Raw genomic sequence first — 24,934 nt, forward strand, 5'->3', positions numbered from 1 at the left:
TTTATGATGGTGCAATAACTATTGAAATTGGTGATAAGTTTTTACAAAAATTGCCTCAACTACAGCTCAGCAAAAAGATCCCAAACACAAGTAATGCACTGGGTGTTCTTTTACTTGGAATACCAAAGAGAGAGAAGGGAAGTCCGTTTGTCTTTTTACACTATGTGCAAATGTAAAAGTAGGGTATGTCTACACTACAAAGTTTGATAGGCACTATACTAGCGATCTGCTAGTTTGAACTTAATTCAAACTAGCAGAGCGCTTAATTCGAACTAGGTAAACCTCATTCCACGAGGACTAACGCCTAGTTCGAATTAACTAGTTCAAATTAAGGGCTGTGTAGCTACTTAATTCGAACTAGTGGGAAGCTAGCCCTCCCCAGCTTGCCCTGGTGGCCACTCTGGGCACCACCAGGGAAACTCTTCTGCCCCCCTCCCGGCCCCGGAGCCCTTAAAGGGGCACGGGCTGGCTACGGTGCCCGTGCCAGTTGCAAGCCTGCCAGCACCCAGCCAGCAGACCTTGCACCTGGCACAGCTCGAGCCAGCCACCTGCTGCCACCCAGCCCTCCGCCTCTTCCCGGGACCAGGCTGGTGGTCATCGTGGACCTCATCCATGACCTCCGCACTAGGCACAGGAAAGTGGCCGTCTAGGGCAGGATAGCTGCCAGCCTGGCCACCCAGGAGCAGGTGTGCATGAAAATCAAGGTGGTCCACTGAGACCCCCGACTCTGAGCCCTGAGCTTAGAATGGTTGTACTGGGTCAGACCAAAGGTTCATCTAACCCAGTAGCCTGTCTGCCGACAGCAGCCAACACTAGGTACCCTGGAGGGGATGGACCGAAGACAATGACCAAGCCATTTGTCTCGTGCCATCCATCTCCAGCCTTCCACAAACAGAGGCCAGGGACACCATTTCTACCCCCTGGCTAATATCACTCCATGGACCCAACCTCCATGACTTTATCTCACTTCTCTTTAAACTCTGTTATAGTTCTAGCCTTCACAGCCTCCTGCATCAAGGAGTTCCACAGGTTGACTATTTGCTTTGTGAAGAAGAACTTTCTGTTATTAGTTTGAAGCCTGCTACCCATTAATTTCATTTGGTGTCCTCTAGTCCTTCTATTATGGGAACTAATGAAGAACTTTTCTTTATGCACCCTCTCCACACCACTCATGCTTTTATAGACCTCTATCATATCCCCCCTCAATCTCCTCTTTTCTAAGCTGAAAAGTCCCAGTCTCTTTAGCCTCTCTTCATATGGGACCTGTTCCAAACCCCTGATCATTTTAGTTGCCCTCCCCTCTCCCACCCTCTTCCTTCCCCTCTCCCACCTCCTTTTCCCAGTCTCCCCGTTTTGTTCAATAAAGAGAGTTTCTATTTTTGAACACACGTGTCCTTTATTTTGTACGTGAGAAAGGGGGGCTAGAGAGGGGTAAGTGGAAGGAGGTGAGGGAGGAATGCTGTACGAGCCCCCAATGGGGAGGACTGGGCTGGCTCTGCGGGCTCCTCGGGGTGGAAGTTCTCCTGAAGCCCCTCGATTGACCCCTCCCCCCCGGATGGCAGCCTGCGGCAAGTGCAGCCAGGCTGATGGCCGAGTGGTGTGATGTGCCGAGTGTGGGCATTCAGGGCACTCCAAGCCAGGACTGCTTTGCTGTCCCTCATCGAATTAGACAAGCGAGCGGGAACCCCTGAGAACTGTCTGTCCAGGGTGGGGGTCGGGTCCCTTTAAGCACAGCCCTCGGCTAGCCTGAGACAGCAACTCCACGCTCTAAGTCCTAATCTGATGCCCTGCCAGCACTGCTTCCGGCCAGCCTTAACTTCGGTTCAGGGTCCACTCAATGTGGACATGCTAGTTCGAATTAGCAAAATGCTAATTCGAATTAGTTTTTAGGTCTAGATGCACTAGTTCGAATTAGGTTAGTTCGAATTAACTAATTCGAATTAAGTTAGTTTGAATTAGTGCTGTAGTGTAGACATACCCCTAGCTAGTTAAGCTTTCTATTCTATAGGAATGTGTAGCTGATTTATATCTGTGTGCTATTCTTCCCTCTTTTTCTTCAATTCTTTTTCCTTATTAAATGAATCAACCAACCTGTACAGACCTACAGCGGGGTTGGGGGAGAGAGGGAGAAATCCTAAATCCACTCACAAATTAAACAGAAAAACAACTAGAATCTGCTCAGAAAGCTAAAAGGAGATGGATGTGCCCATTTATCTCTGACCTTCGCAGAAAAAAAATCTGTTAGTTAGGCACTATAAATTTGCTTTCGGCGCATGGAAGAGTATAAAGGTGCATCAGCAGGATGTAAAAAGCATTTATAGCCATAACTCAGAAAATAAATCAGTCAAATTAATTTGTAGCTGCCATCTCCGAGACTCTTTTCCCATCAGCCACATAAGAAAGTAAAGTACCAGTTAACTAATAATGAACAGTAGAGGTGTGGATCTGGTGATAGAGTTAGTTATATAGCTCAGGATAGATTGCTTGTTTCCTTGTCCCAGCCAGATAGATAGATAGATAGAGGGGTCAAATCCACCAGCATTTTTATAAATCTTAATGATATCTCTTTTATCTTCAGTCACTCTTCTTCATGGTGTATATGTTTTTAAGTTCATATTCTGCTCTGATTTAAACCCTGGATAGTTGCAACTCTTTATAATTATTTCTGTGACATTGGGTGTGTAGCACTTAACAAACACATGCCCCTTCCATCACAGTGGGGCAAGGAGCTTGGCTAGATTAGTAGGTAGATGTCCAACTCCAAGGGGGAGGAAGCAAATAGAGAGAGCCATGCCCAGACTTGCTGGAGCAAAGCCTCTCCTTATTCCTCAAAAGGCTAATGAGGGGTGTGCCTCAGGGAGGAGGAAGAATATAGGAATATCTGTTGCAACTTACTGCTGGTGTTCAAGCACAGAGAAAGGTGAAAGGGACCAGCTGTGAGAGGTACATGAGATCCAGTATTTGAGCAGTACACCTTTTCCTATAAGCAGGAGAGACATTTTTGCAAAGTGAGGTATCCCTTGTTACCGCCTTTATCTTTGACTTTTACAAGAGGAAAGTGAATTGAGTCCTAGCTGGGTGAAGGTCTACCGTCTCCTGGTGGGGGTCCATGTTACCTGCACTGGACACAATGAAATGCTTGGTTTGTGAGAGGGCATGAGTGATTACTGCCCCTTCCCATAGCTCAGAGGATAAAATAGTGGCTTGCTGCTTAAATCCATCCATGTATCTTTTAAAATGTTGAAGTCCAGTAGAAATGATAGAATGGAGATCCAGAATGGAGGGATATTCAAAAGGGGTGAATTTCAGATTCAAGAAGGAGAGTCAGGAATTGGAACTCGGAGCTTAAGTAATGCTAATTTAAACAAAATAGCAAGTTACTATTTAGTAATGAACAGTGAACACAGTTTAATCATTTGAAAGATCCTATTGATGTTATTGGGCATCTTAAGGCCCTGATTCAGCGAAGTATTTAAGCATGTGTGTAACTTCAGTTACATTTTTATTGCATATTAAGTTAGCCACTGATTCGTCAGAAAAGTATTGAGGCACATTTGTAATTGAAGTCAATGAGATTACTCACATACTTAAAATTATGCATGTGCTCGAGCGCCTTACTCATTTGGGTCCCAAATTAGTATGCAGCAACAGTCTAAGCATCTAAATGTGTACATTTTACAGGGCTGATTCAACAATAAGCTTTATTTGGGAAGGTCACACAGATTGGCTGTACACCCACATAGCTGATTCTGGGGAAAACCTGGCCAGTGGAAATCATAAAACACCACCTGGTCACAGAAAGATTCAGAGGGCTCATGCAGATACTTTGCTCCGTTGTTTGCATGGGTTGTTTTACTTCAGTCCTGAAGGAGCAAGCCATCCAGTCATCCAAATGCCAGCTGTGAGATATATTATCTTGAGAGAGACTGAGAGGGGGTGGCAGGTGTTATTCCTCCAATTTTTATAGGGCTGCTTGCACTTATTGATAAGTCTTTTATTTTAATAAAAAGCTTTTTCTGCAGTGGCTGATACACACAATAATGGTATTATTTACAGGTAGGACTGCACTTAGTGTTATTTCTGTCCTTCATGGGATCCTTTGGAGAGTGGGGGAATACCTGCAGAGTACAAAGCAGGAAATATCCAGTAAAGTTAATATCCATTCATTCCTGCACATATAATGCCAATAGGTGAAACCAAAGGTGAATCCTCTGGAGTTTAATGCATGAGCCTCTACAACTTGAGCTAAAAGCCCGCTGACATTTAGCTAAGGCTGTATCATAGAATCATAGGGTTGGAAGAGCCCCCACGAGGTCATCAAGTCAACCTATTGCTAAAAGCCGGTTCAGTCCCATCTAAATTATCCCATCCAGGAATTTGTCAAGCCAGGACTTAAAAACCTCTAGGGTTGGAGATTCCACCACCTCCCTAGGGAACCCATCCCAGTGCTTCACCACCCTCCTAGTGTAGAGCAAACTCATTTTCTCGCTCTCTGTAAGTGATCTAGCTGCCAGTACGTGGGACAGTGCATCACACCCACTAGCTGTGTGAGTTACACACACATATACAGTTTTTCTGTATATAGTATACCTTAGATAAACTGGATCTATTTAGTTAGTCCCCACTAAGACCATTTTGTCATTCAGTTCTAAGCTGCTTTAAATACGTACTTTTGTTCCCTGATCTGTGCTTTTTTTTTTTTTAAGGCCTGTCAGTAGGAGTCACATTCTGAGTCGAGCCAATCTTTCACACAGAAGTTTCTATAAACTCTTGCTCACCCACACATGCAACCACACACAAAAGGTGTGGATGCTGAAAGTAAGTGTAGAACATCCACGATTTTGGCTTATAACATGGGCTGTTGAAAATAATTCCATATTTGCATGAGCAATCACACGTCCCACCTGTTTCATAATTATCTGAGTAATAGCTGAATCAAAGTCACTTCTTCCACCTGGAAGTTCTTAAGGAGAAAGAAATTTCACCACATGAAAACACAGTTTTGAAAATACTAAAATATAAGGATTCCTCCACATGTTTATTTTAGACATCGCTTGCACCTCCAGCTTTTAGTCATGCTCAGAAGTACAAGTACCAAAATTATGCAAGCAATTGGGCTAGATTCTGATCTTATTCTGATTCTGCTTCAAACTTCACCACCGAGAATGGGATTTCAATTTTTGAATGGGGTGAGGCACCTAAATTTCCATAATCCCCTTTGAAAATCCTCTATATTGGGTTAATGCACATCACAATTCTTTTAAACTCAAAGCAGAAGAGATTCAAGAAAATCTCATGGTTATAAATGTATTTCAAGATTTACTACCTAGTTTTGTACACTTAAGTGAATAGGACAATTCTGGTTTTTTACACATTTGTAGCATTTATCATCACATGATTGTAAACTATTTTACAAACTTTGAGTTAAAGCTACAGATAACTAGGTGAATAACTATTGTCCTCATTTTCTAGATGGGAAAACCTAGACAAGAAGGGCCTAATTTGTTAAATGGCAGTATCTCTATGAAAGGCTCTGTTTGCAGTCCCTTCTTGTTAGCCCATTATCACCAAGATGGCTCCCCTATATTTAATTCAAAGTAGCTACTTCATCAACTTAACATAAAATAAGTCGATCAGCCCTTAAGCTCCAGGATTTGCAGTCATCATTGGGCTTCCTTAGTTCCCTAGAGGCAGCCTGGCATGGTGCTCTAACTCTCTTGTCATCTTGGTGAAAAATGGTCTAACAAGAAGGGACTGCAAACAGAGCCTTTTTATTCTGCCCCCCTTCTCTCGCTGTGGTCCTTTTATAGCTAGGCTTGTTTTCCTTATTGGTTTCTGTGTAGTACCTGTCTCCATGATGGGCAGCTGTGCTTGGATGTGGGCAGCCTGGTTGCCTGTAGGCATGGAAGGCTCATTTCTTCTCTTCTGCCTATGACCTATAGCATGTTTCGTTTGACTTCAGACTGAACTTATCAGAGGAGTGAGGGGTGAATAAAATCCAGATAGGATTAGGGACTTGCTCAAGATTGTGCAGTAACTCAGCGATATAGCTGGGACTATATATATATGTCCTGACTCTCAGACTTGTTCCTTAAGTATTTGGACCTACCCCCAGTGACTAGGAAACAGTCTGGAGCAGTTTGAGGCTCTGTCTTCCTTGGGTGCCTTGGTTGAAGTGGCTGCCACCGGAGCAGCTCACAAACAGCCTTCCAGTATGGAAGCCACACCCTGACTGTCTGTGTGTATCTGCAACCTGAGAACCACTCTCGGGTTACACTTAGGTTCTTGCCAACCTTGGTTATGCTGCACGTGCTGACCCCACTACACCCCCAGTCCCAGATTCTCCCCCTCCCCTGCCTTCTCATACTGCCCAGCCTTCTCCTAGACAATACATTTTACATCTGTTATTCCTTTCAGGAAGTACTATACCAATTTATTATCTCCAATAGTTATTTACACATTCTGGTTTAAACAAACTAGATTAGCTAAAGTAGAAAACTAAGTTTCTTAACTACAGAGAGAGAGAAATTGTGAGTACAAGTAATGAGGCATAAAAGTCAGAAATGGTTACAAGAAAAATAATGATTAAATGTTTATTAATGCCTCACTTAACAAACTGTATCAGATTCAAGGAAAGGTTCTCACCACATGCTTTCAGTAGTCTTGCTGACCAAACTCTGTGAGTGCCAACCCTTCCCACAGATTCTAATGATTGTTTCCTGTGTCCATTCAGAAGCAGTGAATGTACTGAGCAGGGAGAGGGAGAAGACGTGAGACAGAGAAAGAGGGCAGTGCCATGGGGTGTTTGTCTATCCTTTTAATAGTTTCAGTCCCTCTCTTGCAAATTTTTTCCAGATGAGCATTAATAGACCCAGTCTATGCGCAAGGGTGTTCCCTGCTCTCTTTTCTCACTTGTTTGAGCTTTTTTTTTTTGTTTCTCTCTCTGATTGATGACACTGTTTACTGCTTACCTACAAATTAAGCTGATCACAAATTCTCTTTCTTAGGACTGACTGGGTTGCTAACTTATGTTTGAGTAGGGTTCTGGGATGTGGAATCTATATTAATAGCATCCTACAGGGGAATTGTATTACTTCCCATGCAATGTTGCCACACACATTTTACCAGGACAATTATGACCAGCAAATTACGAGTTTTCAAATGATACCTTACCAGACATACTTTGTACAAAGAATGTTCCAATAGTGTGTGAATGCAAGAGTATATTCTGTCATACCACCTCCAATATCTAAATAAAACATATACTCTAGGCCTACTGAGGATTGTTCATCCCTGATTTTCAGCCAGTGAAATATGCTATACATTTCATTATGTGTTCCAAAAAGAAGGTCCTGTGTTCAGATACTACTATACCTATGACAATAATTTTACCTGTCTAGGACTGTTAATTAGATTGTAAGATCTTTAGAGCAATGATTGTTTTTTTTGTCATATTTGCATACAATACATACTGCAGTGGGGCCCAGATGTCTGACAAAGGCTTCCAGGCATTACTGCAATGCAAACAATAATATTAATACAGGTTGAAACTCTCTTAACCAGGATTCTCTGGTCCGGCAACATCCATGGTTCAGCAAGACCGCAGATGTTCCAGAACCAGAGAGTCCAGTTGTGAGCCAGTACTGGGAGCTCTGCAGGCTGGCAGGGCAGCGGGAATCCAACGTGCACTAGCAGGACTTGCTGACAGGACAGTGGGAATCACACACACAATAGTGGGACTGCCCAGTAGGGCAACGGGAGCCAGGTGTGCAGAGGCAGCAGGGCTGCCTGGCACAACAGCAAGAGCTAGGCACTGCAGTGAGAGCCCGGCACAGCAGCAAGAACCTGGTGCATGTGGAGGTGGCAGGGTTGCTGAGCACTGCAGTGAGAGCCCAGCAAGTGGAGGTGGTAGGGCTGCCCAGCAGGTCAGTGGGGGCTGTCAGAGCAGCAAGGGCCAGTGAGGGGAAGGAGCCGGGGGGCCGGTGGTGGGGCAAGGTCTGGAGGGAGCTGGTGGGGGCGAGGGGCAGAAATGATTTCCCCTGTTCTGGCAAAATCCCTCACCTGGGACTAGTCAGGTCCTGAGGGTGCTAGACCAGGGAGGTCCAACCCGTAAAAATTAATGTTAAAAATCAATGTATTTAGGCTGATTTTTTTTAACTCCCCAAAAGTTATCTGACTTGCAAAACCAATACTGAGTTGCCTGGGTGATAACAGCTTAGTGTCATGCAGGTGGGAAAAGAGCGAAGCAATGCAGGGTTCCAATTGAATAAAAAGGACTTTGACTGTGCCTATTTAGTTTGTGATTTAGGAACAGTGCTTTCCTACTGACACTCCAAAACCACATATGCCTAACGAGGAGTCTGTTAGGAAGCCATTAATTCATGCTTTATTGCATCATTTTAGGCCAGTGATGTTTTTAGAGATGAGTTCTGTAGGCTGATGTTGAGTGATTCAGCTTTGAACCAGAGCGTTAATTTGTTCACAAATGCAAAGTAGTGATTGCTTTCCCATTAAAGTCACTGGGGCAGACTGATCACTGGCATTTGGGTAGTGGCAAACAAATGATATTGACCAGTTTGTTCCCGTGAACATGAACATGAACATGACTGCTAATTTGAACCTTAAATACTGTCTCTCCCTGCTTGGCCAGACACCTTTTGAGCGCTTAGCAACAGTTTTAACACCCATTCAAGCCATCTTTCAGCTCATGTTGTATATGTCAGAACCCCAGGCCTGCAATAAGCTTCAAGACAGTAGACCCTTGTCTTTATCTGGAGTCCTGCTGAAGTGAATTGTGTTCTTCTCATCCCAGGACTGAATTCTAAGATATTTTTATTTGTTTCTCATCTGTCCTAGACATCTTTTTGCAGTACTCCCATTAGCACAGGGAGTCATACACCTCTGCTAATGGAGTGTTGTGAGAATTAGTACTTCCATAGAATGTGATGTGTTCAGACACTAAAGAAAAGAGGGCCAGATGTATACCTAAGTGCATGTCTACACTGCCCTGCAATTAGGACTGTAGGGGGTGGAAATAGCACACCAAAGAGCTGTGCTCTCCCTTCCAATATGGATACTGCAGGTGTCCACACTAATGCATTCCTTCTCAAACAGGAGTCCATTCGTTATATCTGAGAACCTTTAATTTTGCATCCACATGGGGAAACTACAGTGCAGCACTTTGGTACACAGTGCTGGTCAAATCCAAATAGTAACTGCGGGGCAGTGTATCATAGAATCATAGACCTGGAAGAGACCTCAGAAGGTCATCAAGTCCAGCCCCCTGCTCTAGGCAGGACCAATTCCAACTAAATCAACCCGGCCAGGGCTTTGTCAAGCCGAGACTTAAACACCTCTAGGGACGGAGACTCCACTACTTCCCTAGGTAACCCATTCCAGTGCTTCACCGCCCTCCTAGTGAAATAGTTTTTCCTAATATCCAACCTGGACCTCTCCCACCACAACTTGAGACCATTGCTCCTTGTTCTGTCATCTGTCACTACTGAGAACAGCCTCTCTCCAGCCTCTTTGGAACCTCCCTTCAGGAAGTTGAAGGCTGCTATCAAATCCCCCCTCACTCTTCGCTTCTGCAGACTAAACAGACCCAAGTCCCTCAGCCTCTCCTCATAAGTCATATGCTCCAGCCCCCTAATCATTTTGGTTGCCCTCCGCTGGACCCTCTCCAGTGTGTCCACATCCTTTTTATAGTGGGGGGGGCCCAGAACTGGACACAGTACTCCAGATGCGGCCTCACCAAAGGGGAATGATGACATCTCTGGATCTGCTGGCAATGCTCCTCTTAATGCAACCTAATATGCCATTAGCCTTTTTGGCTACAAGGGCACACTGTTGACTCATATCTAGCTTCTCATCCACTGTAACCTCCAGGTCCTTTTCTGCAGAACTACTACTTAACCGGTTGGTCCCCAGCTTGTAACTATGCTTGGGATTCTTCCGTCCCAAGTGCAGGACTCTACACTTGTCCTTGTTGAACCTCATCAGATTTCTTGTGGCCCAATCCTCCAATTTGTCTAAGTCATTCTGTACCCTATCTCTGCCCTTAAGCGTATCTACCTCTCCCCCCAGCTTAGTGTCATCCGCAAACTTGCTGAGGGTGCAATCCATCCCCTCATCCAGATCATTAATAAAGATATTGAACAAAACCGGTCCTAGAACCGAACCTTGGGGCACTCCACTAGAAACCGACCGCCATCCTGACATCGAGCCATTGATCACTACCCGCTGGGCCCGGCCTTCTAGCCATCTTTCTATCCATCTTACCGTCCATTTATCCAATCCACAATCCCTTAACTTGCTGGCAAGAATATTGTGGGAGACCGTATCAAAAGCCTTGCTAAAGTCAAGGTATATAACATCCACTGACTTCCCCATGTCCACCGAGCCAGTTACCTCATCATAGAAGCTAATCAGATTGGTCAGGCACGACTTGCCCTTTGTGAATCCATTCTGACTATTCCTAATCACGTTCCTCTCATTCAAGTGCCTCAATATGGATTCCTTAAGGATGCCTTCCATGATTTTTCCAGGAACCGAGGTAAGAGTGACCGGCCTATAGTTCCCTGGATCATCCTTCTTCCCTTTTTTGAAGATGGGCACTACATTTGCCTTTTTCCAGTCATCCGGGATTTCTCCCGATCTCCACGACTTTTCAAAGATAATAGCCAAAGGCTCCACAATGACATTTGCCAACTCCCTCAGTACCCTCGGATGCACTAAGTCCGGACCCATGGATTTATGTACGTTTAGCTTTTCTAAATAGTTCCTAACCTGTTCTTTATCCACCATGGGCTGTCCATCTTCATCCCATCTTGCGTCACTTGGCACAGAAGTCCAGGAGCCGACCTTGTCTGTGAATACAGAGGCAAAGAAAGCATTGAGTACTTCAGCTTTTCCCACATCATCTGTCACTAGGTTACCTCCTTCATCCATTAGGGGCCGCACACCCTCTCTGATCACCTTCTTCTTGTTAACATGCCTATAGAAACCTTTCTTGTTATCCTTCACATCCTTAGCCAGTCACAATTCCATTTGCGCTTTTGCCTTCCTGATAACCCCCCGGCATTCTCGAGCTATACCTTTAAACTCCTCCCTGGTCATTTGTCCAAGTTTCCACTCTTTGTAAGCTTCCTTTTTGTGCTTAAGTTCACCAAGGATTTCCCCTGTAAGCCAGTCCGGTCTCCTACCATGTTTGCCTCTCTTGCTATGCGTTGGGATGGTTTCTTTCTGTGCTTTCAATAAGGCTTCTTTAAAATACTGCCAGCTGTCCTGGACTCCTTTCCCTTTCATGTTAACATGCCCAGCAGTAAATGGGTATTTTCACTTCAAGGCATAGAAAATGGAAACTCCATGTTTTAACATTCTTCTTTTGCTCACTGAAAGGAAAAGGCTCACTGCCAATTTTCTTTTTCCACAATCCTTAATAGGCCCAATGTCAATTGTGTATATAGGCATTATATAGGTAAGGCAGCCTTGCACAGTTGTTGCAAAATCAGCATTTAAACATATATTTTATATTATCTTTGAATCATTGCATAGTCACAATGAAAGGTCAGGAGCAGCTGAGTCCTTTCCCTGTGTGCTACCTTCACCCATGCTGTGCTGTGAAGGGGATGGAAGAAGTGGAGGGAGGAGGAAGACTATGCTAATTACAGTATTTACATTTGTATCCCTGCTTTGTTGTAACAGATAGTGGGCCCTTTATCTAATTTTTTTTTCCTCCAAGCAATTAATTGGTGTTTCTTTGGACTACTTCCAGTAAATCCAGAGCAGCCCAGCTAAATATTTGAATTTAAGATTAATACAGCGGAAAATGCATTTTGATCACCATGGTTACTTATAATCATCCCCAAGGGTTCAGTTCAGACTGTGGGAAGTTGAAAGGGTACAGTTTAGAATTACAGAAGAACGATAACTGGACTCGATTGTCATTAACACTTTAGCACGGTAAAGGGGCCTGAAAGCCGTTGTAAATGAAAAAGGGCCATAGTACCTTTAATGTGTCCAAGAAATGCAATTCAATCCTGTGTCCAGCAGTAAAGATAAAAATAAAGTCAATATTTATTTTTATTTTAAAAATAAACCATTATTTTTTGATTGTGCCCTATTTTTATGTTGTGGAGGAAGATTCTTTTGACTTAAAACACAGAAAAAAGTCATTTTTCAGGACTTATGCTGCATATACATTGCCTGTATATAACTGAAGGCAATGGAGTGTTTCACGTGATTAAAAATACACATGTAAGGATTCTAAGGCATGCACTTACTGGGCAAAGTCTAGCTGGTGGGGAAGGTATGTAAAGGTGCTTTATCTAAACCATCTGTCCATGTCAACCTGTGGTTGACTTGTTGTTGTTCGTCCATCGAGGTCGATGAGGACCACCCAGTGTCATTAGTTTGGTTGGGGGTGGGTTTGGAGATGGCTGATTAGTCCAATCCGAGCCTGAAATTGATGGTTACAGTGGGGACATGAAAGATCGGACTGCCAACTGGAGGAAGAGAAGATACCCAGCCCTGGACTTGCGAAGAAGACGTTTCTCTGCAGCATAACACAGTCTCTTTTGTTCGTGGGCTATTGCACCATCATGTATTCGTCTGCACCAGGTGGAGTGATCTTCAGCAATACTCTCCCAATTTCCAGGATCTATGTTACAGTTGTGAAGGGAGGCTTTAAGGGTGTCTTTGAATCTCTTCTTTTGACCTCCAAGAGATCGCTTGCCGTGTTGTAATTCACCATAGAGCATCTTCTTGGGCAGTCGATCATCGGACATGTGCACAACATGGCCAGCCCATCTGAGTTGTGCCTTGAAAAGCATGGTGTGAATGCTTGTCATATTAGCCTGTAGAAGAACATCAGTATCTGGAACTTTATACTGCCATCTTATCTTCAGCAGTTTCCCTAGACAGTTCAGGTGGAAGTGATTCAGCTTTTTCGCATGACGACTATATACAGCCCAGGTCTCACAAGCATAGAGAAGGGTGGGCAAGACGACTGCCGAGTAGACTTTTAGCTACTAAGGGTTGACTTAGTGGCAAGTAGGCTGGTGGTGGGTACTGCTGGAGGGTGCAGAAGAGACTTAGTAGAGCTGACTAGGCTGGGTTAACTTCACAAACGTATCAAAATATGTTTAACACTTTGCTGATTTGTTTATTTATTCACATATTTAAGTTCTCTAGATTCTTCACCACAATTTTATTCAATAGTGAGAACCATTTTAGGGAGTCTGTGAACTCCCAGGTTTTCTATAAGTTCAGTAAACTGCTCAGACGTTTACAAAATCATGGTCACCTCAACAATCCTGCTGCCTCCCAACCTCACTGAGCTCTTTTCTTCTAGCTGCTCGGCTGCAAAGGTGAGATGTGCAGTATGGTTTGGAACTGGGGTGGGCAATAATATTCACAGGGAGGCCACTTAATGAATTTTGGTACATGGTCACGAGCTGGCTCCACCCCTGGAGGGGAGGGGTGAAGCTAGGACGGAAGAGGTGGGGCAGGGGACTAGCCTCTCCACCGAGTTATCTGGGGCAGGAGGGTTTGAATTAAAAGCCCAGCAAAGAGTTTGAAGCTCCTGGCCCTGCTGGTACTACATTGCTTGATGGCCCTCTGGGGTGCTGTAGCTATTTAAAGGACTCACGGCTCCAACCCATGCCAGGGAAGTGCCATGACTGGGAGCCAGGAGCCATTTAAATAGGATCCTGCTGCCTGAGCCGGCACCTGGATATTAAGTGGCAGGGGGAGCAAGATATAAATAGAAAGCAGACAGATACAATCTGCAGGTTGGATCAAAGTGTTAGGTGGGCTGGCTCTGGCCCCCAGGCCACATCTTGCCCAGCCCTGGTTTAGAAGGTATAAAACCTGGCGTTGGGCAGTCCATGAGAGAAAGTAGATTGCAAAGCCAAGGGCCTCTCCCAGCAAACCCTCTGCCAACAGTCCCCTCTGAATCTGGAGATTTTACAATCAGAGCCAAATTCCACAGGTGAAATCTGGGTTCCATTGCAGCCAATGGGAGTTTTGCCATTAACTTCAGTAGCGCTAGGATTATGCGCCAAATCTGTCCTCACTTTTCTGGTACTTCCAAGTCTATAGACTGTTTGGCATGATGTTCTATTATTTCACATCCTTAGAACATAATTTTCACAGCAGAAAGTTGTCTCAGAAACCTGAGCCCTGCAAGTAAGGAATTTTGAGTAGGTAGCCACGTTAGCTGAAAATCTGGATATTATTCAATGTACGTGTTTGAAATGGCATTGCTGTGTACTGCAGAGTCTTGACAAGTCACCAGGCATTAGCCAAGAAGCACAACCCATTTCATTATCATTTCAAAGCAACTCAGATCCAAGGCTGTTCATCTGTGCATGGGGCACTATTAAGAGAATTCCTAATAATGTTAAGTAACAATTGGGGTTCTTCACAATAGGTAGTGTTATGAAATATGAACACTAAAAACAAGGTTTCCCTGTACCTCTGAAGAACTCTCTCATCTTATTTAAATATAATTTCAAAACCAAGTTGATTATAGTCAATAAACATGAGAGAAATGATTGAAGGGTTGAATGAGCTAAAACACGTTCTTGTTCTTGAAGCCACACTTAATAGCATTAACATGTTTTTTTCCCCACAAGTCCTGTCAAATAATGTCTATTTCCCTTTATGCTTTGCAGGGACAATATCCCTTTTGATGAGTTGGTGTTAAATTCTAATTTGTAGTAATGTGCAACTTCCAATGTAAGATTCGTTTGCTGCTGTGTCTGTATTTGAGTTCGAATGCCAGATCCTTAACTGCTTTGAATTGGTTTCACTTGATTGTACTGGATGGCTTTATCTGACTTACACCCAGCTGAGAGAGTGGCAATAAATCTGTACAAGACTTAAAACGACTCTTGAAAAAGCCAGAGATTATAGTTGATCTACATGAACAATTTTCATTGGCTCTACATAGGCATACTGCATACTGAATATGTCCACTGATTACTCTTTAATCTTTTTTTTCTACTAATTTTTACATTCTGCTCTGTTAGATTACGTTCTGTTCTGTTCGATTTCACAAAAAAGAATAAACAGGTTGTCTGAGACTGACTTGGTGCAAACCCTGACAAAGTAGTTCCAAATATTATCCTCATTAGGATAAAACCAAGTGAGTGATTAATGCAGAGAAAGCAGAAGCAAATTTTATTTCAATGTCAGTGCAATGAGACGAGTCCATTCCCAGTAGAATTAGCGTGATCATGGCAGTTTAATAGTTTTATGGCCATTTCAAGGGACCTATTATGGTCCTATGAAAGTGTCTTTCAATTCCATAGCATTCACACCTGAGCAAAAAATAAGATAATAGTACGCTTTGGGCCTCAGGGCAATTCTTTCATCTTGGTCATCATAAAAAGAAAAGAAAATCTAAAAAAAATTACTTATTTTGTAACCTTGATTTGTGCTGACTGTAACATTGTTTTCTGGTATTTTAAACCTGTAATCCTCTCATACATTTCATCATTGAATCACCTAACTTTCTACGCATGTTATAGTTACTATCGTGGATAGCTTTTATTTCCGATGAAGATGAAAGGGTACTGCTGGATGTGAAAGTGACTACAGAACACAGCAAATTAGTTGGAATATGTCAGCTTAGGAGAACATATCTGATATGAGTGCTGTAAGGCTGTTAACAAACAGACTAACTCATTTGTCTCACCGTGCAATGAAAATAAGAATCACCACATTATAATGAAATCTTGACTGGGATGTGCCTAGAAGCCTCTTTGAAGCCTAGGGTGATTTCCTTCCATTGATTTTGACACAGTGATACATGCAAACCACATTCTAAATAACTGTGAAATGAGATGGGTTCTGTGGCGAACAGATGGATCAAGGCTAAATATGGTGATGTGCATTGGAGACAGGAACAGATTAATACCACAAGGGGAGAGTAAAGGAAAATTGGAAAGACTGGGGTATTTGAACTAATTCATGAATTATTTCCAACTGGTAGTTCTGCCTTCAGGCACAATGAATAATACCAAGACAGCATCTTTAAAAATGTATGTGTTTTTCAATGTAGATGAGCATTCAGAGCCTTACTTCCTGGTGAAATTAAAACAAAAAAGTCCTTTACCATTCCTAAAAAAATGTAGCCATAGGTCTAAACACCACATATGTAATGTTGTTTAGTTTTCTATACTCTGGCATGAATTGCTATTTTAATAAGTTAGTTCAGATTCCCCTCAGAGGCACAAAGTCTTTGAAAATGTATTTCTTGCATGGAAGTTCCTTAGCAATTAGGAAACTTGACTCCCCCTTCACATCCAGCCTTTAGTAGTTAAGGGCAGGATTTGACTGGTAGGTCTGTATGCACTTCTCCATCACCCTACTCTTGCTCCAAAACCCCCAAGTGTTATAATGACTCAGACCTTCCCCACCCTGGAACAATGTTCCACAGCATATAAGGGGATCCATATCTCATAGGGTACGTCTAGGCTACAGGCTTTTGTTGACAGAAGTTTTGTTGACAGATACTGTCGACAAAGCTTCTGTCGACAAAGAGCGTCTAGACTACATTCAGTTCTGTCGACAAAGCAAGCTGCTTTGTCGACAAAACCCTGTAGTCTAGACACAACCCTAGATGCAATAACACCTTCTGTCGACAGAACTCTGTCGACAGAAGGCGTTATGTCTCATAAAATGAGGTTTACCAGCGTCGACAAAACTGCTGAGTTCTGTCGACATTATGTCGACAGAACTCAGCGGTAGTGTAGACGCAGGTTTAATTTTGTCGACAAAAGTCCACTTTTGTCGACAAAACCCTGTAGTCTAGACACACCCTAAATGCGATCTGTGCATCCAGTCTTTCTTAACATCGTTTTTAACAGTTACATTTCATGAGGTCAGATTGTGATATCCTTCCTGAATGGTACCTTACTCTGCATGCAGCCCCAGATAAATCAACTGGAGTATGTGAGAAGTAAGATACTTCTCCATATGAGTAAGGCCACCAGGATCTGAAACTGAAACGAATATGGAATGTCTGCATGTGAGTAAAGATACCACAATATTGATCATGGTTAGCAAAGAAGATCTCTGCCAGCTGGGACTTCTGAGTCTCTTCAGAATGGCATGGCTGTCAGGATATGACAGAGCCTGGACCACTGTTATTCATAACGAACAAGGTTGATACAAAGAAAAAGAGAGGGCGAGAGAAAGAAATACCTCAATAATTATTTTTAAAAGTAAACCGTCTCCTTAGAAGTCTTTCAGAAAGTGTAACATGCGAGCCACAGAGAAAGGTGCAGAGTACTTGGCAGTGAAGGAAAAGGATATGAAATATCTTAATATTGTGGATGGCTGAAGTTTAATTTGCAAAGGAGGAAACAATCTGCATGGGTTTCTGCTTAGCAGCACATGTGATGCCGTTCGAGGCTTCCAATATGATTCCCTCATTCTAAGCAAAGTTCAATAATAATACTAAAAAAGATATAAAAGGTCCCATTAGCCTGGAAACATGATTCTCTGTCTGCTGTTCAAATTACAGGTTGCCAATCTAGCCTGTTCTATCTCCAATAATGAAGAAGGCGTGAAGTTAGTCCGTATGGCAGCAACCCAGATTGATAGTCTATGCCCACAGGTAGGCACAATTCTTGCTGAAAAATACTCCAGGACTGTTAAAATATTAAAGAGCATAAGGTATTTGACAGAGAAAAACGTCTGAAGATTATAGCCTTGCCTTTTTTCGTGATATTGTTCATTGCCTTGCAAAAACGGAAAGGTATGTTTGTATTTTGAGAGGTGCGTTTAATGAATGCGGAGCACAGATGTGCTTTGAACACTGCATTTAATCAATTTGTTCCTTCCCGTGAGAAAAGTTTTGCCATTTCTTGTAACAACGTATCCTAAATAACAGGTCATAAATGCGGCACTCACGCTGGCTGCCAGACCCCAGAGCAAAGTTGCCCAGGACAATATGGACGTCTTTAAAGATCAGTGGGAGAAACAAGTGAGAGTTCTCACCGAGGCAGTTGATGACATCACATCCGTGGATGATTTTCTCTCCGTCTCAGGTACTGGGAACACAGGAGCCTCCGACAAAAAATAAACCAATTCATTAAAGTAACGGTCACATTGGAAAGGTAGCTAGAATTACAGCTGAGTCATTGGTGCAGGCTTCCAACTGCTTAGAATGCTGGTTTGTTGCATTCCGTGGGAATGATCCACTACTGCCCAAATAGCTGGTCATAATGTACGTGTTTCTGTCTTTTGGGGGATGTTCTGTATTTTATAGTATCAGAGGGGTAGCCGTGTTAGTCTGAATCTGCAAAAGCGGCGAGGAGTCCTGAAGTAGACTTCAGTTAGTCTATAAGGTGCCACAGGACTCCTCGCCGCTTCTGTATTTTATATACGGCAAAGAAACCCAATTCTCTGATAGGCTAAAAAAGTAAAAGAAGTATAAATTGCAGGTCAAAGGAGGATGCATTTTTAGTACCTGTTTTTTCCCTTCTTGTGGTCAATTCATTTCTAGTGCAAGTGTTTCAAGTTGGACAGCTGTTATCTACCTCATATGAATGCTTTAGAGTCTGGTGGCTAAAAATATGCAGTCAAAATGGATGGGTAGTGTTGACCCTATCAAAAGAGAGGTGGGGCAGAGGCCTGGCTGAAAATCTGGCCTTTAGTATTTCTCTGTGTATTGCAGTAAATGGCAAACCAGCTTAATGGAATCAAAGAAGTTAAGAGAGGGGAACCCAGATTCTCCGGTGCAATCCATTCACTTGGTGCCACTCAGGTGGTACCAAATGGATGGATTCTGGCCAGATATACACAGCAGAAGTTTTTTTTCAGAGATTCTTCACTATTGTGAACATGGCTACTCCTGTGCCAGTCATCCGGTGCACACACCAGTTGCTCTAACCAATATAAAGACAAAGCAACCAGTGAATGAAGGATTCAGAACTGTCTTTCCAATGCACCTCCCAACTTGCACCATGGGGTACATCTACACAGTAACATTATTTTGAAATAACTTAGTCCGCGCTGTGGGGAGTTATTTCGAAATAATGTTGAAATACGGTCAAGCTGGAGGACTTCTGACTCTGACTCCCATAACCCTCATTGTACGAGGAGTAAGGGATGTCAGAGGAAGAGTGCTCTTCTTCAAAATAAGTGCTGTGTAGATGCTCCCAATTTCGAAATAAGCTACACAATTGACGTAGCTCATTTTGCGTAGTTTCTTTTGAGTTAAGCCCTGCTGTGTAGATGAACCCTTGCAGAGCTCAAGTGTATGGAAGGACTGAGGCTGGAAAAGAGCTATTAGACTACCAAATCCATTTACACCTTGAATATAATTAGCAGAGACAGCTTCATGCCACATAATTCTGAGCTAGTTCCATATCCCTGCCTTCGAAGCATCACAGTTTGTTTGAATTTGAATCCAGGTGAGGATTTGAAGTTCAAGTGACCCCAAAGTTCAAAGATGGTCATGTCTAGACCTTTTAGCTGGAGATGTCTCTCTTACTAAGAAGCACAAAGGAATTTGGGCTACCCTTTTCACATTTATGAATGTCTCGGAACAGGTGGCCAGTGTTTGCAAATGTTATTCCGTAAAAGCTCAGTTGTTACATCCCTTACCCAAGAGCATGGGCATACAGTAATGTAGGCAAGGAAAGGGAGAGCCTTCCCAATACTGCTTACATGCCTGACTGCCAAAGGCTGGGGTAGCTGCTGGGGAAGTCTAGGGCCGAGGTGTAGCAGCCCAGCTTCCCCAGCCACAGGGCAAGGCTGGGGCCGTGCCCTGGCAGCCGGCTTCTCCAGTGACTATGGAGGGATAGGATCATGGCACAGCAACCCTGCTTCCTGGCTGCTGGAGAGGGCTGGGCCATTGTCACAGCCCAACAGCCTCGGCCCTCCATGTGGCCAGGAAAGATTGGTCTGGGGTGGGCAGGGCTTAGCTTCAGGGGTTGGCCTCAGGAGGAAGGGGCAGGGTGAGGTTGGAGCTTGCCTTTCCCAGCTGGGCTTTCACCCGCCACCCATGCCCAGGAGTGAGAGAGATGTTTTATTCTCTCACAGCCCAGCTTAGATCGTGACTCACAACCGCAAGCAAGTGGGTGGGAAGGGGCAGGAATGGAGTGTTATTAGAAGGATAATTACAAGGCCCTTCACTGGTTTGCTCACAGGCCAGAACATCTGGTCAGGAGCACAATAGAGCCAGCTGTTCCCACAAAAAAAGAGATCAAGTAACTTATTCTTCACCGCGGGACAGGAAGGAGAGAGAAAGGGATTTGGGCTGTCTGGTTCACAATCCTTTCTCTGTGTTGCTTCTGGGGAGGTGAAGCAACACCTATTTACGGCATAATGGTAATCATAGACTCATAAAATATTAGAACTGGAAGGGGCCTCAAGAAATCATCAAGTCCAGTCCCCTGCCCTCACGGCAGGACCAAGCATGGTCTAGATCATCCCTGACAGGTGTCTGTCTAACCTGCTCTTAAAGATCTCCAGAGATGGAGGTTCCACAATCTCCCTAGGCAATTTATTCCAGTGTTTCTCCACCCTCACAGGTAGGATGTTTTTCTCAATGTCCAACCTAAACCTCCCTTGCTGTAGTTTACACCCATTGCTTCTTGTCCTATTATCAGAGGACAAGGAGAGCAATCCCTTCCTCCTCCCTGTGACACCCTTTTAGATATCTGAAAACTGCTATCATGTCCCCTCTCAGTCTTCTCTTTTCCAATCTAAATAAGCCAAATTCCTTCAGTCTTGCCTAGACTGTAAGTTTCAAACTAGGTTTAAGCAGCTAGGGATCTTGTTTCAAAAATGTTGTTTGTGTGTTTGACCCACTACATTGCAGGTAGCTTGTTATCCTAGTAAGATATAAGGGAGGTGGGACTGGCCACTGTGAGAAAGGAAGTAGCTCTGAGAGAAGCTAAACCTCAAGAGATGGCAAGGGCTGAATTCTGTGGTGGTCTGCTTTGGAATCCTTTCATGAATAACACCAAATCCTAGGAAAGGGCTAAGTTTTTACTTGCTACAACTTATGTGACTATACGGAAGCCACCTACTTGCACTTCTTTTGTGTATAGAAAGGTAATGACAGCTAACTTAGAAAACAGAAAGAGGTACATTTTATATGAAATAATGTGATCAGCGCTTGTTTCCAAGTAACAAGAAAATCCCTATTTCAGTTATGCATTTCCTCTCTAGTCTTTGTGAACCTTGGCAGATGAAGCATTATTGGAGTTTAACTTCATATTAGGCAGAGATTTTTTGAATATATACTTTTCTCTCCTGAGGCATCTCCTTTTAAAAATAAACCCAGGTTCAAATGGGAAAGGAGTAGAATGATTTCATAAACCAGTCAGTGTGTGAAGTTCTAATCCACAGTGCATATTTCATAAACATTATTTTCTAGAGTGTGTGTGCGTGGGGTGGGGGGAACGATGTATTCATCCTTAGAGAGGATTACTTCATATTGTTTTCCTTTTTTTCTGTTTGGTTGCATCTTGTTAATCCTGGTAACAAGGAAATGACTTGGTCGAGGCAAGTTACTGTCCACCATTCAAGCTCAGTTCAGGGTGCTTACTGCAAGCCGTAACAAGAAAATGAAAACTGACTGTCAGAAAACTGAGTGCTTCAGAACCTGGGAAAGCATATGTTTTGATTTCTTATCAATGATATTCTTATCAATAAACTAGGCAAATATAACTTAGATGGGATTACTATCAGGTAGGTGCATAACTGGCTGAATAACCATACTCAGAGAGTAGTTATTAATGGTTCATAATCCTGCTGGAAAGGTATAACAAGTGGGGTTCTGCAGGGGTCTGTTTTGGGACCGGCTCTGTTCAATATATTCATCAATGATTTAGATATTGGCATAGAAAGTACGCTTATTAAGTTTGCAGATGATACCAAGCTGAGAGGGGTTGCGACTGCTCTGGAGGATAGGGTCATAATTCAAAATGATCTGGAAAAATTGGAGAAATGGTCTGAGGTAAACAGGATGAAGTTTAATAAGGACAAATGCAAAGTGCTCCACTTAGGAAGGAACAATCAGTTTCACACATACAAAATGGGAAATGACTGTCTAAGAAGGAGTATGGCAGAAAGGGATCTAGGGGTTATAGTGGACCACAAGTTGAATGAGTCAGCAGTGTGATGCTGTTGCAAAAATCAAACATGATTCTGGGATGCATTAACAAGTGTGTTGTGAGCAAGACATGAGAAGTCATTCTTCCTCTCTACTCTGCGCTGGTTAGGCCTCAGTTGGAGTATTGTGTTCAGTTCTGGGCACCGCATTTCAAGAAAGATGTGGAGAAATTGGAGAGGGTCCAGAGAAGAGCAACAAGAATGATTAAAGGTCAAGAGAACATGACCTATGAAAGAAGACTGAAAGAATTGGGCTTGTTTAGTTTGGAAAAGAGACAATTGAGAGGGGACATGATAGTTTTCAGATATGTAAAAGGGTGTCACAAGGAGGAGGGAAAAAAATTGTTCTTCCTGGCCTTTGACGATAGAACAAGAAGTAATGGGCTTAAACTGTAGCAAGGGAGGTTTAGGTTGGACATTAGGAAAAAGTTCCTAACTGCCGGAGTAGTCAAACACTGGACTAAATTGCCCAGGGAGGTTGTGGATTCTCCATCTGTGGAGATATTTAAGAGTAGGTTAGATAAATGTTTATCAGGGATGGTCAGACAGTATTTGGTCCTGCCATGAGCGCAGGGGACTGGACTCGATGACCTCTCGAGGTCCCTTCCAGTCCTAGTATTCTTTGATTCTATGATTTGACAGTTGGAGCTGGCAAGCACCTTCTGACAGACCTAGCTCTGCAAACAATAGACAGACCCAGTCCACAACCTGAGGAGTTATTTGAGATTATTTTGTATCTCTTTTACAGTTCGAGACAGGCCTACCGATGGGGCGGGAGAAAGGGACTTGGTGATTCAAAGGGGCCAGAGGTTCCTAGCTGCCCTTTAAATTGCCATGCTGCAGAGCCCCAGGCAGCTTGCTCTGGACATCGCTGGTCGGGGGAGGGGAGAGCAGTCTGGGCAGCGCTGATGGCTAGCTGCTCCAGCCCCACCCTTGTGGGAGCACAGAGCCAAGGGCCTCCCCAGAGACCTGGAGAGTCTGTCGTCTTGCCTGGTTCAAGCCAAAGCTCATCACTAAGTTGCACTTTCTTCCCAGGGATAATTTCTACTGACTGTGTTTTTCAGAAATCAATTTACTTTCATAATATATTTACCAGGATGGGCTTGAGTTACAAATCTCGGATACAGTTCCAAATTTTCCCTACGTCTACACTGCAGTGCTATTTCGGAATACCGGCGGTATCCCGAAATAGCTATTCCATGTCTTGTGAGCGCAACTGTTATTTCAAAATATAAGGGGCTAGCTATTCCGATGTCCCTGTTAACCTCATTCAATGAGGAGTAAGGGACATTTCAAAAGAGCTATTTATTTTGAAATAAGTGCTGCGTAGACATTCAATAAGCCATTTCGAAATTGACCCAGAACAAGCTATGCAATTTGCATAGCTCAAATTGTGTAGCTTATTTTGAGCTATGGGTGCAGTGTAGACACACGCTAAGTGAATCAAATCTGGGGTTTGTGTTTAGGTATATCTTTTCACTTTTTTATTTTTTATCTCTTTAAAAATGATATTCCATCCCACATTCTTTATAGAACTCTGCTCTATTAGCAGTGAGCTCTGAAGTCTTGGCTTCAGTCAGAATTCACAGAAAGAAGCAATAGTTTATTTTTGGTTGCTAAATCATTAAAGTATTAAAATGCATTCGGCATCTGGTTGAGAATTTCTGACAAAATGACCCTTCCCTGCTTACTACTCCGTACCACAATTGATGGCACATTTTTATTGGTGCTACAGAATAAGTCTTAAATTAATTTTAACCAAATGCTTTACATTTCAAATACATTGTCTATTCCCATTTCTAAAAGTGTTTTCACTTCAGATAAAAATTGGGCATGCTGGGCTAAGCAAAATGGGTTTTAAAAAATATTTTAGCAGAGCAACATTTTTGAAACCTATTCAGGTTATTTTGGGGGGGGGAGGAGAAGGTTCCTTTTGAAATGACCTTGGTTCTTAGCACTAGAGGATTTCAGTTCTCATTCAGAAATGTTACAATTTGAAATGCAACATTGTCAACTTTTCTGAAAAAATAAAAATAAAAGAGGAGGCCCTGGTATCTTGAGCAATGCACATGAAAATTTTAGTCTATTCTTGTAACCCAGGAATGGCTAACAAAAAGCAGTTGGTTACATGATCAATTTATTGATCATGGCTTTTTACTGCAAGGTACATAATTTTATCTTCAACTCATTTGTGGCAGATAAGAAAGTCACATTTCAAGTTAGGTGCGTTTCTCAACCTGAGATTAGCCAAATATAAAATTCTTCTGTCACTTTTATTGTTGAAATGACTTTTTTTACAATGTGGACTAGAAGGAAAACGGCAGTGTTCAGTGCTACCGAAAATCGCCTTCAACACATTATAGTACTGTGTGACACGCACATTATCTACTACAGTGTATAAAGCCTTAGGGCCATATGCTCAGCTCGTGTAAATTGGTGTATCACCTTTAATTTCAATTGAGCTACAATCATACACAACAGCTGAGAATCTTGCCATGTGTCCATTAGTACAGTATCATAATCGTACGGGTACGTCTACATTGCATTGCTATTTTGGGATACTGGAGGTATCCCAAAATAGCTACGCCACATTTATACAAGCCACCATTTTTTCAAAATATTTTTCAAAATAATAGGTGTGCTATTTTGCCATCCCGATAAACCACATTGCACGAGGGATAAAGGAAGGCTCGAAAGGGGACTTTGATTTGGGGCAGGGGATTGGGGTACCTGATCTGGGAGGGGATATGGGTACAGGGTGGGGGGTAGAATATTTGGGTATGAGGAGTAAGGG

At 43.0% G+C, this 24,934-nt stretch overlaps 1 protein-coding gene across 4 annotated transcripts in view; it reads left to right on the forward strand.

The window, feature by feature from the left end:
• CTNNA2 (catenin alpha 2) overlaps nt 1–24,934 on the forward strand; it is a 781,078-nt gene that overhangs the window by 669,283 nt on the left and 86,861 nt on the right. For all 4 annotated transcript variants that reach the window (XM_075930970.2, XM_075930969.2, XM_075930972.2 and 1 more), the window contains 2 exons: nt 17,537–17,629; nt 17,906–18,062. In XM_075930970.2, the coding sequence (XP_075787085.1) occupies nt 17,537–17,629; nt 17,906–18,062 (250 nt within the window). The remainder of the gene's footprint in view (nt 1–17,536; nt 17,630–17,905; nt 18,063–24,934) is intronic.

Source organism: Pelodiscus sinensis, chromosome 4, assembly GCF_052426305.1.
Source record: "Pelodiscus sinensis isolate ZL-2025 chromosome 4, ASM5242630v1, whole genome shotgun sequence".
NCBI lineage: Eukaryota > Metazoa > Chordata > Testudines > Trionychidae > Pelodiscus > Pelodiscus sinensis.